The 12,062-nt window shown below is 58.1% G+C and overlaps 1 protein-coding gene across 1 annotated transcript in view; it reads right to left on the bottom strand.

Moving 5' to 3' along the window:
* Window positions 1–12,062, bottom strand: part of ARID1B (AT-rich interaction domain 1B) — a 289,999-nt gene that overhangs the window by 89,080 nt on the left and 188,857 nt on the right. Inside the window, exon 4 of the mRNA XM_055137243.1 lies at window positions 11,159–11,200. Coding sequence (XP_054993218.1) covers window positions 11,159–11,200 — 42 coding nt within the window. The remainder of the gene's footprint in view (window positions 1–11,158; window positions 11,201–12,062) is intronic.

The raw sequence follows: 12,062 nt of genomic DNA, 5'->3' as shown, positions 1-12,062 counted from the left end.
TCATGGCTCTTTGCTGCTTGAGTCTAAGGCACATTTTTCCTTTATTTCACTTTTCCACAAGCCATAAAAAAAAAAAAGCTCATTTCTAATTCATCCGTTCGTTCAGCTTAACCTCTCTTCTCGGCAATTAAAGCGCTCGGCGCATGCCCCATCCATCACACACCCGGCTAAATAATGCATCGCGTCCTGTGCTCATCTTTTATCATCCCAAATGACAGGTATTAGCATATCTCCCCAGTCAATTACAGTGCAGTGGAATAATCACGGCATAATTGGGCGAAAGCCACTCTAATCACCAATCCTGCAAAGTCGCAGAATAAAATCTGAGTGGCAGTTCAGACAGGCCCTGCTCTTGCCCGAGATTCCAGCCAACGGGGCTGGCACCGCTCCACTGCCTTCCTCTGAACCTTCTCCTTCAGGGAGGTCAGCGGCCCCGTGCGTCCGGCGGCGAAGGACGCGTGTGTGCGCACACGCGTGCACAGCAGGAACGGGCCGCGGCGGCCAATCAGGGCACACAGCGGCCACCGCACGGTGCTGATGTCACTGCACGTGGCAATCAGGGCTCACGGTGGGACAAAACAAAGTCCTGAATGTTTTATAAAGGTTACCTTCGTACTCCCCGGATGACGGGGCTGCAAATGCCCTCAGAGTCAAAAACAGCTTCTGTGTTTCAAAACTCAGGGCCTCTCAGCTTCTTTCCAAATGACTTATTTATCACAGGAATTATTACTTTTTTTTAAAATAGAGTATCTGTTGCTAGATGCTTATGCTGCCACGGCCAAATTAAAAAAATATACGATGATGTTTAAGTACAGATTAATGGACTATGACGATTGAAGAAAATGAGCTTACACTTTTGTAGGAAAATTAAAAAAAAATAATAAGGCAAAAAAACAGAAATATAATGCAGGAGACTGAGAAGATAACACACTGAAGAAACAAAAACTCACTCCTGGCGGTGCTCGGAGGAACCCTATGGGATGCTGGGGCTCGAACCCGGGTGGCTGTGTGTAAGGCAAACTCCTTAGCCGCTGTACTTTCTCCCACCACCAAATTATTTTGATATGGGAAGGACAGTCAAGTTATTTTGAGAATATCCTTTTCGGAGGGGGGAGGGTAAGTTTACTGCTTATGTCATGATACTTCATGTGTAACATCGAACCCAGGCCTCCATCCAATCCCCAGCTGAATGATCTGCGTTCTCTGGCTGCTCCGCCCTGCCCCCACTCAGTGTGGGTGGGAGCATGGAGGCGAGACAGTGGAGAGGCGGGGGCAGGCCTGTGACCCAGGGGTAACTATGGGTCCCCGCAGGCTGAGCTTCCTCCGGCCCTCAGTGCGCCCCCGTGTGCCATTCTGCAATCCCATCACGGCTCCTGCTCACGGACCCCCCTACGGTCCAGGAGAACCCCCGGCCAGGGCTGCTCTGGCCCCTTGCCCGGGATCACACAGCACGGCGGCCTCTCTGGGCTGAGTGCAAAGCGCGTCACGGGACCTGGCACGGCCACTGTCACACGGGGCAGGCAGGGCAGGGAGGGCGGGCGTGGGCTCTGCTGGGAGGATCTCTCAGCTGGCAAGGCTCTGCCAGGCAGTCTGGCCCGCCTTCCCCTTGCTGTCCTGGGGGCCACGCCCAGGGGTGCTGGGATCTCACCTGGGGTTCCCGCACGCACAGCCTGCGCCCGAGCCCTCGGAACCGTCTCCTGGCCCTGACGAACTGGTCCCCCAATACAGACTCGGAGGCAATTACACGGTGTCGAAGAGCCAACTGCCAAAAGCCCAGAGAAAAGGCAGCGCCCAGACACAACACGGCGTCCCAGCCGCAGACTGGCTTCCAACCCCTGTTATTTTAAAATTATAATATGGAATGTTTTATTTGCATTATTACTTCAAGAGCTCTGCATATATTTTTGTTGGCATATCTCCGCAAACGTACCCACAGGATACATTACTTCACTTGTAAAATGGTAATTTTATTGCTTATTTGGGAATATCTGTTACGAGTATTTATCAGAGATACATCTGGTATGCAAGGATCAATTCAACAGGTTTTTGGTTTTTTTTTTTTTCCAAATGTGATTTTTCAGAAGTCATCTGCTAATATAGTCTCTAATTCGTAGAAACGTGCGGCTTGGCGCCCGGCACCATATTGGCACTTTCAACACCCGCTCCTCCGACACCCTCGACGGCTCGCCGACGCTGACGCAGCTTGGGTGGACGCCAGGCGCGAGGCGGGCACGGGAGGGGGCTGCAGCACCGGAGAACCCGGCGGTGGAAAGACCCAAAGGCACGCGCCGGCCTCGCGGGGCCCTGCCCCCGACTCCCGGGAAAGGCTTCCCTGCGTCTTCCCAACCGAACCCGCAGCCGCGAGCCCGTCCGAGGAGCGGGTCCCCGAGCGACGGCGCCAAGAGAACGTCCCCAGAGAAACACGGAGTCGGTCAAACCCCTCGGGCTGCAGCGCCTCCTCCCGAGGGAGGAGGAAGGTCACTTCGGCCAGGCCTGGCCGAATGTCCAGCGCCTTTTAAAGAGCCTGACTCGAGCGGAGAGCTGGTGGGGAGGAACCGGCTCGGGCAGGCAGTTCTGACCCTGCAGTGGACGTCAGGCCCCCCCCCATCCCTGCCGCCCCCCCACGGCACACAGGCCCCCCCCATTCCCCACCGAGACGGGGAGGGGGCTGGCCACAGTGACTCGGGGGCCCCCACACCTACACTGACACTCCGACAACCTGCCAACTTCTAGGTGTTAAAGGTGAAAAGGGACAATTCTTCAACCTCTTTGCCTACAGCCCGGGTGGCAATGGGACCCCAAGGCAGGAAGCTGGGAGGCTTCTTCCCTGCCACTAAATGGGGTCTAAAATACGGCACTGCACCGTCTTCACCCTTTCTCAGGTGGGAGAGGGAGGTCGGGGAATAAGATTACCTAACTCCTGGGGGGGAGAGAGAGAGGGAGAGGGAGAGGGAGAGAGGGAGAGAGAGGGAGGGAGGGAGGAGAAAGGGAGGAAGGGACAGAGATGAAAGGGAGAGAGGAAAGGAGAAAGAGATGAGAAATGAAAGGGAGATGGAGAGAGAGACAGAGAGGTAAGGAAGGAGGGAGGGAGGGAGGGAGAGGGAGGGAGATAGAGCGATATTAATATTTTGAGTTAAACTTTTTCCTCTTGGAGACGAGGATGAACAAGTAACTTACCCATGCATGTAAGTCCCTAGGATTTATTAAGGCAGCTCTAAATGAAATGAGAAAAGGAGATTAAAGATGACAGAAAGAAAGAATTTCTCTATTTCGTCTTCTTTTAAAAAATGTTCCCTGGCCCTAGTCCCTGGGACAATCCGTTTGTGTGGAAAGATATTTCCGCTCTCCCCGGAGGACAAGAGCTCAGGACGCGAAAAAGAAAAAAAAAACTGTAAGGAAAATGGAGAGTGGAGCTGGGGCTTCTGAGCTACAGGTGCAGGGACACCTGCAGCCCAATATCAGGCCACTGGTTGGGCTCCGAGCACTGTGGACACTCCTCGCCCATGACAAGTCAGAGTCTAGGAAAGGCCCCTGCAGACCCTCAGGAACACTGCGGGCACCTGCCTGCTGCCCAGAGTCGGCCTGGACACCCTCTCCCTCTTTCTTTCTCTCTTTCTCCCTCTCTCCCTCTCTCCCTCCCTCTGTCTCACTCTGTCTCTCCCTCTCTCCTTCTCTCTCTCTCTCTCTCTCTCTCTCTCTCTCTCTCTCTCTCTCTCTCTCTCTCTCTCTCTCTCTCTCTCTGCCGTAGGCCACGCCCAGTGGGGCTGAGCAGCTTCTGTCAGCTCAGTTCTCGAGTCTGTCAGTGCGAGGGGCTCACCTGGGCCCCGACACCTGCTCCCTGCCCACTGAGCCATCTGTCCTGGCCTGCACCTGGGCCCTCATTTACTCTCAACTTTTCAAAATGTCACAGTCACGCCTCTAAACACAAAAACTGAAAAATGAACCGAGAGCCCCTAAGAAAGACACTTCAACGCAACAAAGGAAAGCCGCGGAAACGGTTAGGGGAAGTTTCCCCAACTCCTGCCCGAATCGGGACTTGTTTCACGAGCAACGGGCACAAGCCTGCGCCACCAGCAGCCGGCAGGAGGCGGAGGAGGGAGAGGCCTGACAGAAGGGCCGTCCCTGGGGCCAGCGGGAGGGCCAGCTCAGAGCCCCGCCCACCGGTCAGCCTCCCGAGCAGAGCAGCAACTCCCCTGGGCACCGGGATCTACACGGTGAATTTAGAGTCCAGGGCTGAGACGGTCTAGTACTGTCAACCTGGGCATCCACTTTCCAAGGGTTTCCAACACCTCTGTGCTACAGCTCAAAGATACAAAAATAAACCCGCGGTATTAGGAAAAGCAACAGGCGCCCATAGGTCGGCTCGAGGCTCGCAGAGCCACCTTGGGCGGCTAGGAGTTCCGGGCGCTGCTGCCCTCCGTGCACGGGGAGAGTGGCCGGACAGAGTGACACCCCCAGCAGGACCACGGCGGACCGGGATCACCGGGCTGGATGGAACTTAGCGGGGGGGGGGGTGGAGAAACCCCCAAAAATGCACAGGCAAAGCGGGGGGAGGGCCGGGTGTGAAACTCACTAGGGCTCAGCTCTGGAACACCACCGGCGACCGTCAGGTTCAGGCCGGGCAGAGAGGGGAGAGAGAGGGCCTGCAGGGGGTGCCCGACTGCTGATCCCCACCGACGAGACAGGCCACTTCCTGCACGCTCCCTGGGCACCCCCACCCGGCACCCCGTCCTCCGCTCACGGGCCGCCTGCTGCGGCTGGGAGACGCGCTGCACAGAGAGGGCTGCGGCGTGGAGTCTGGAGCCTTCCCCTTCGCGGCTGCTGCGGCCGACGGAGCCTTCTCAGGGTGGGTCTTCCGGTAGTCCGTTCTGCAGGGAGCACTGCGGGTGGCGGTCAGAGCGGCCGAGGGGGATATCAGGGATGGAGTCGCGATGCATCTCCCGGCACGCGGAGACCTCAGTGACCGGGAAGCCCGGGAAGGGGCCGCCTCAGAAATGAGCGAGAGCCGGAGCCGCCCCACTTTCCTCAGGTCACTCCTGGCTGCTGACCAGGGGCTCCACCAGGTGGGGCTCGTGGGCATAAGCACGCAGCAGCGCCCGCTGCATCGGGCATGAGGTCAGGAGGAGTAGGAGGAAAAGGAGGAAGAAGAGGAGGAGGAGGGAGCACAGGTGATTTTCACAAGGGCCAGATTTTACAGTCACGAGCCCAAATGGGACTTCGGTCCCTGTCCGGCCACTGCCATTGCCCAGCTGTACAGTGTCTCCACCCACCCAGGCACCTTATGTGAAGACACACCCACTTCTCGTTTGTTTCATCTGAAGTTACATCGACAGGCGACCAATCCCTCCGCTTTTTGCCAGCGTCTTGTGTCCAGTGCCAGTACCACTGCATCGTGTGGGCACACAGGCTTCCAGGGAGGCGACGTACCCAGCGGAGGCCAAGGTCAAGGCCAAAGGCCAAAGGCTCAAGGAGAAGAGACATTTGCATCTGCCGACCTCGCCGGCACAGTCGCCCCCGAGTTGGGTGAGGACGCCAGGCCGCAGAGCACCGGGCCCAGAGCACAGCGGCAGCTACTGCGGGCAGGCAAGGGTGGCCGGGTGGCGGCCGAGATGGACGGCGACTACTGCGGAACCCACGAAGCGAAGATACTTACTAGCGGGTAAGTCTGAACCACGGTCTCAGTGTCAAACAGAACTAGAGAAAGCTTCCCCAAATAGTGAGAGTGAGTCCGTCTGCCTCGGCTCTACAGAGCTCCAATAGAGACCGCCGAGTTTATTCTACGAACCCGGAGGGAAGATCCCGGCAAGGGAAAAGCAGTCGTTGTATGCCGGGGGCCCGTGACAATCACGATCCTTCAGTCAACTACCGCCCTGGAAGCAACCAGCCGCTCTTCACTGCGAACCACGTGCAAGCCAAACGGACAAAGGGGGCCACGAAGGGGGCCACAGAGGAGCCGGGAGGGAGCTGCCAGGGCACCAGCTGCGGGGTGAGCAGGGCAGGATGTGGCCGAGGCTGAGGGGGTTGGGCAGGGTCAGCATTCGGCCTGGGGGGGGGGGCGCAGAGCTGACCACAGAGGTATCTTCGTCTGACACACTTAACCGCCCCGGGTGACAGCAGCTTGTGGAAAGGAAGCCTGCTGTGGGCTTCCTCACCCGCCTCTTAAGCCGAGACTGTCCTCAGGGCACCTGGCAGAATGACCCGCGGCCACGGGCCCTGGGCCTAGAGCGAATGTGAGACCTTCAGCGAACAGGTGAAGAGGTGGGCAATGCGGAGCACTGAGAAGACAGCCGCGCTTCTGGCGGGGACCCCGGGGGTGGGGAGCAAGACCAGCGGCGGAAAGGGGGAAAAGGCAGGGAGGGCGGGCTCCAGGGGAGAGAGGGGTCTCAGCGAGGGCCTGCCTGGGCTCCGGGTCCCCCTGGCCACTCCCAGGCTGCACAAGGACCGACATGTCCCAAGTCACACCCCGTGTACCCTTGATGTCCTCCAAGGTTCCCGTAAAACAACCTTCCCATGACACCGGGGCGACGTCCAGGGGGTCGAGAAACGTGGGCAAACTCAGTGCTACAGCTGCGGGAGCCCGGGGGCCCGGACATATGAACACAAGACAACCCAAGGGGACCCCCCCACACACATACGCACGCACCACAGATATATCTTTTGGAAAGGGTGGGTCACCCCCCAAAAAAAATGGACACGAAATTCAGCACTTTGTCCTGCACACGTGCTGGCTAGAACCGTACCAAATTATTTCTCATCTGTGAACCCGGAACTTCCACGCAGAAGGGGAAAGTCATCGAACTGCTGGTGCGGACACATCTGTTTTGAACACCGGCCTCTCGAAAGGAGGCCCGCAGACCAGACTCCAGGCACCGCCAGAAACCCAGGCAGTGACGGAAGTCACCCCGGCCACGGACAGGCCACCCGGGGGATTCTGCTCAACTTCCAGGACATCCTTCTCGAAGGGTCCCCAATCTCCCCCAAGCCCTCCGAGCTTCAGAAACGGGCGGAGAGGCCACACTCCCAACCACCTCTTCAGACACCAGCATTATCTCATCCCCAAATCAAGGAAAAGAAAACGGAAGGCCAGTATTGCTGATGAAAAAGATGCAAAAACCCTCCACAAAATCTTGAAACCCTGAATCTAACGACTATATCTACTAAAGAATAATAAATACATCCCGACTACCTGAACTTTGTGGAATGTCATGCTGCAGTATTAGCTCAATGAAGTAAACCTAAAACTAAAATGAATGAATCGGAACAGAGGAAAGTTTTAGAGATTTTGTTGGTGACTGGCTTACAGGGCTCAGGAGCCATCCCAGGGCGGGGCAGCGCTGGCCCTCAGGGTAGCTGCGTCCCCGTCCTGCCCACTCTGGGCTCACACAGAGCAGAGCAGCAAAGTGCTCCTGGGAAGCCACGGAACAGAGCTCGGAAGGGAGAGGAGGCTGGAGAAGGCGAATGCCGCAGAGACACGCCACCTCCCAGGGCCGTCCTGCTGTGAGAGACCAGGGGACCCAACGCACGTCTCCGTGACTCCTGCCTTCACCGTGTATCAGCGAGAAGGCGGAGGCTGACCCGGGGTGTCACATTTAGAGTCGTCGATTTGGTGAGAGCTTATGAGGAGGGGCTGGAGCGATAGCACAGTGGGGAGGATGTTTGCCTTGCATGCGGCCGACCCGGGTTCGATTCCCAGCATCCCATATGGTCCCCTGAGCACCACTAGGAGTTAATTCCTGAGTGCAGAGCCAGGAGTAACCCCTGTGCATTGCCGGGTTGACCCAAAAAGAAAAAAAAAAAAGCTTATGAGGAACTAACGTGAACAACCCTTAGCTGCTGCAGACCCTCGGATATCTGCCTCAGTTCTTTATATTTGTCCAGCACCCATTTCTTTGTAGAACTCATGGGAAGCAAAGTCGGGGGGTGGGGGTGGGGGCTGGATGGAGATTTCATTTTTCTGTTTAACAGGATAATTGATGGATCCACTGCCTTGGTTTACCATCTCAGCACCACCTCCGTGATCAGGAACAAACATTTCCTTTGTAAAACGGAAAACCACAAAAACAGCAAACACCCTGTTGCTTGCCCCTGCACTCTCGATTTCCGACTCATAAAAATCACAGACATTTTAGTATGCTTGGGCCCTCACCGAGACACGAGTTGAGGCGCCAGCAAGATAGTACGGTGGGCCGGGTGCTTGCCAGGCAGGAGCCGGCCCCGGTTCAACCCCCCACACCACATGTGGTCCCTGGCGCCCAGCCACGAGTGACCCCTGAAAACAGCCAGGGGTACGCCCTCAGCACTGCGCACGCGATCCCCCAAAACCAAACAACAACTAAACAAACAGACTAAAGTCCAACTCGCTTCAAGATTGGTACTCGGCAGAACCTCCCTGATGAGCCAGCCGCGGTTTACTCTGCAGAGCTGCGGCCATTCACTGGGCTCTTGCTTCGCGTAAGTGGACATGTTCCAGATTATGGAAGCACTGACCTCTATGCACAGAATCCAATTTTTAAATAAAAATCAGTATTACCTAAATTCAGCAGAAATTCCCGAACCGATGGAAAAAGCTGGCGTGCTTGGCAGACCCCCGCTGCCAGACAGCCCCCTCCCGGCACTCCCGACCCCCAGGCGCCCCGAGTCGGGGAGCCCGGCGAGGCGGTGACCTCGGGTGGCGTGTGTTGGGAATCGGGCTCGGTGGCAGGATGAGCACTTCCCCTTCCGGACGCTTCCACACTGAAGCCAGAAGAGCGGCCACTGTCGGGGCACCCCGGGGCGACCTCGAAGGCTGCTCCGGCTGCACCCACACCCCACAGACAGGCCTGACGGTCCCAAACTGCCACTTTCCCAGGGGACCCAAGAGCCCAGGTTCCTTCCTGAGACAATATTAAGCTTCTAGGCTCGAGTTGGCGTCGGAGGAGTCGGCTCGCTAGCGGTCAGAAACCCTCCCCGAGGCACGGGACAACTGCCATGGGGGCTGGGACCCACGGGCCGCTCTGGCAACACACCCCCTACCCCTGCGTCTCGGGCGTGGCGACAGGGCTGGGCTGTCGCTGCCAAATTCCCGCAGACAGGGGTCTAAAACGCTCCAGCCCGCACCTTCCGATAGATCTGCGGAACTAGAAAGAATCGAACATGCTGGAAGCCGCCGAATGATGAGGGGGACCCTCCAATACTTCGTCAACTGCTCTGTAAGCCAGCGAGGGGGTCGCAAACCAAAGGGCAAGCCAGAGCAGCCCGACTGCGTGACTCACTCGGCCCGAGGGGCAGCTGGGAGGAGGGCGCGCAGGAAGTGACCCTCCCCGCAGGATTACTTCATACGCAGGGGATGTATTCTGCGCGCAAGCTGGACACAAGATGAAAAATAAAAAAATTCACAAGATCACCAGATGGTCGAATACTCCTAATAATGAATTAGTTCCATTTATAATTTAAAATTTCTTTATGTATATTTTTTAGCAGACATCCAAACATAAATAACACACGAAAGGCATAATATACATGAGCTAGTTTGCCAAATAATCAGCGTTAATTTATGTGTTTACTTACAACGGGTACTTAGGTATGATGTAAAACCTTGCTGGGCTCATACTGTCAGAGCACCTCTGTTTTTCTTCCAGCGTTACAATGTCACTGACTTGTAATCACAGTATAAAGACTGTAATAGTAAATGCTAAATATTTCAAATGAAAAGTAGTGGGGCTGGAGTGACAGTACAGAGGGGAGGGCGTTTGCCTTGCACGTGGCTGACCCGGGTTCCATTCCCAGCATCCATATGGTCCCCCGAGCACCGCCAGGAGTAATTCCTGAGTGCAGAGCCAGGAGTAACCCCTGTGCATTTTGGGGGTGTGACTCCCCCCAAAATAAATAAATAAAATGAAAAGTAGTGGTGGAACTGGAGTTTTTTTAAAAAAAAAACAGCCCTGCAAAGACCCTGAGTTCTGTAGTTTGCAGATAAAGATGCAGTGCCTCTGGGTCAGCCAGCGAGCTCCTGACACAGTGCTCATGACCCCAGCACACATCACCGCACTCTGACATCCCAAGAAATGGAAGCAACGGCCCCACCATACCCTGCCTCCTGAGAAGCGCCCGGCAGTGAGCAGCAGGGCTCTGCTAACGTGGACTGATGGTGAGGGAGGGGATCCCATGGAGAGCCCCCTCCCCCAGCGCCGTCCCCCGGCCATCAGCCTCCGAGCTGTGGCACACGCCTCGCGGGTGCCCGCTCACGCGGCGCCCTGTCGTCCCGGGAGCAGCCCCCGTGCCTGTTGGCGCGGCCCCTGGGCGCCTCTGCCCCCAGCCCCCGGCCGGCGAGAGCCGGGCAGCGGAGATGGGCGACCAGGGCCCAGCCGTGGAGCTGCGGCTGGGGCGGGCACAGCACCCTGGAGGCACCCACGGTGACGGGACCCCACCCCACACACCAGGGCGGAGTCAGGGCCGGTTTCTACTGAAAACATCAATGACGGTCTCTGGTCTCTCTCATCTCCCCCAGGAAAGGGAAAGAGAAGATGGTCACAGAGGGTCGTCACAACGGAGGCAGGGGGACATGTGAAGCTTCCGAGGGTCCCAGAGCATCCACACCGGGAGGGGAAGGGAGGGAGGGAGGGAGGGAGGGAAGGAGGGAGGGAGGAAGGAAGGGAGGGAGGAAGGAGGAAGGAAGGAAGGAAGGAAAGAAGGAAGGAAGGAAGGAAGGAAAGAAGGAAGGAAGGAAGAAAGGAAGGGTGGAAGGAAGGGAAAGATAAAAAGAAAGAAGGAAGGAAAGGAGGGAGAGAGGGAGGGAGGAAGGAAGGGAAAGAAAGAAGAAAGAAAGAAAGGAAGGAAGGAAGGAAGGAAGGAAGGAAGGAAGGAAGGAAGGAAGGAAGGAAAGAAGGAAGGGAGGGAGGGAAGGCGGGAAGGAAGAAAAGAAGGAAAGGAGGAAGGAAGAGAGGGAGACGGAGGAAGGGAGGAAAAGGATATTAGGGAGGAAAGGGAAGGAGGAAAGGAAAAAGGGAGGGAAGAAGGAAGGAGGGAGGGAAGGAAGGAAAGGAGAAAAGGGAGAGAGGGAGGAAGAGAGAGAAGGAAAGAGGGGAGAGAGAGAGGGAGGGAGGGAGGGAGGAGGGTGCGGGACGCGGGCAGGAGGGTGGGGCTGCTGCGGGGGGCGTGGGCCCAGGCCGAGACTACACACCTTGAGTCCGAAGGCCGTCTCCTCCGAAGCCAAGCCTTCCCCCTGCAATCATAAGGAGAACAGCATTTAGGCACCGTCGCGACCTCGGGGGCCCAGCCGCAGAGCCAGGGGCCAGCTGGCAGACCTAAGAGCACTGAAGGCACGAGCACTCACGGGGCCTCTGTGGAGTCCGGGGGGGCCCACAGGCCCTGGAGGGCAGGTGCGAGCCCGGGGCCCTGGTGTGTGCGCCACGCGTGGGGGCGGAGGAGGGGGCACGCGGGCCGGCTCGGGTGGCCGTGGGGAGGCGGGGCTCGCGGGCCGCCACGGGCCCCACGTGCTTCGTGACGCCGCCGCTGCCGGGTGTTGGAATGTGGCGGAACCAGAGCCCCGAGAGCGGCACCCAGGGGAGGGCGGCCGAGTCCGGCAGAGGGCTGGGACTTCCTGGCCGCGCTTCCCCCGGCGGCCCTGGGGCTCGGACAGTGCAGTCAAGGAACAGTCGAGGCACCGCGTGGGACAAGACCTGCGCGGGGGCTGCGTCCCCAAACACAGTTACCCCGTCCGGGCGACAGCAGAGCCCGCCCGCGAGGAACCCAGCGTCTCTGTCCGGGCGCCCTTGAGGGCAGAGGCGGGGGAGGCCGGGCACAGACGCCCGCGGGGATGCGGGGTGGCACCAGGAGCAGGTGCTGGAGGGGAGGGCCACAGCCCGTCCCAGGAGGAGTCTCCCCGGGGAAGGGAGGACGGGGAGGCGGCGACTGCCGGGCCCTGCTCCCGGGGCGCTCACACACCCCACCTGGCACCTGCAAGCCGGGCAGGGCCCAGACAAGGCCACGTGCTGTGGACACGAAGGCGAGGCCACCGAGTGCAGCCACAGGCCCCCACGCTGCACCGCCGAGGCCGCCAATCAGCCCTGCGGCCAGCGTTTCTG

This window comes from Sorex araneus, chromosome 4, assembly GCF_027595985.1.
Source record: "Sorex araneus isolate mSorAra2 chromosome 4, mSorAra2.pri, whole genome shotgun sequence".
Taxonomy (NCBI): Eukaryota; Metazoa; Chordata; class Mammalia; order Eulipotyphla; family Soricidae; genus Sorex; species Sorex araneus.
Note: the sequence above shows the minus strand (reverse complement) of the source record. Positions and strands in the feature narration are given on the sequence as shown.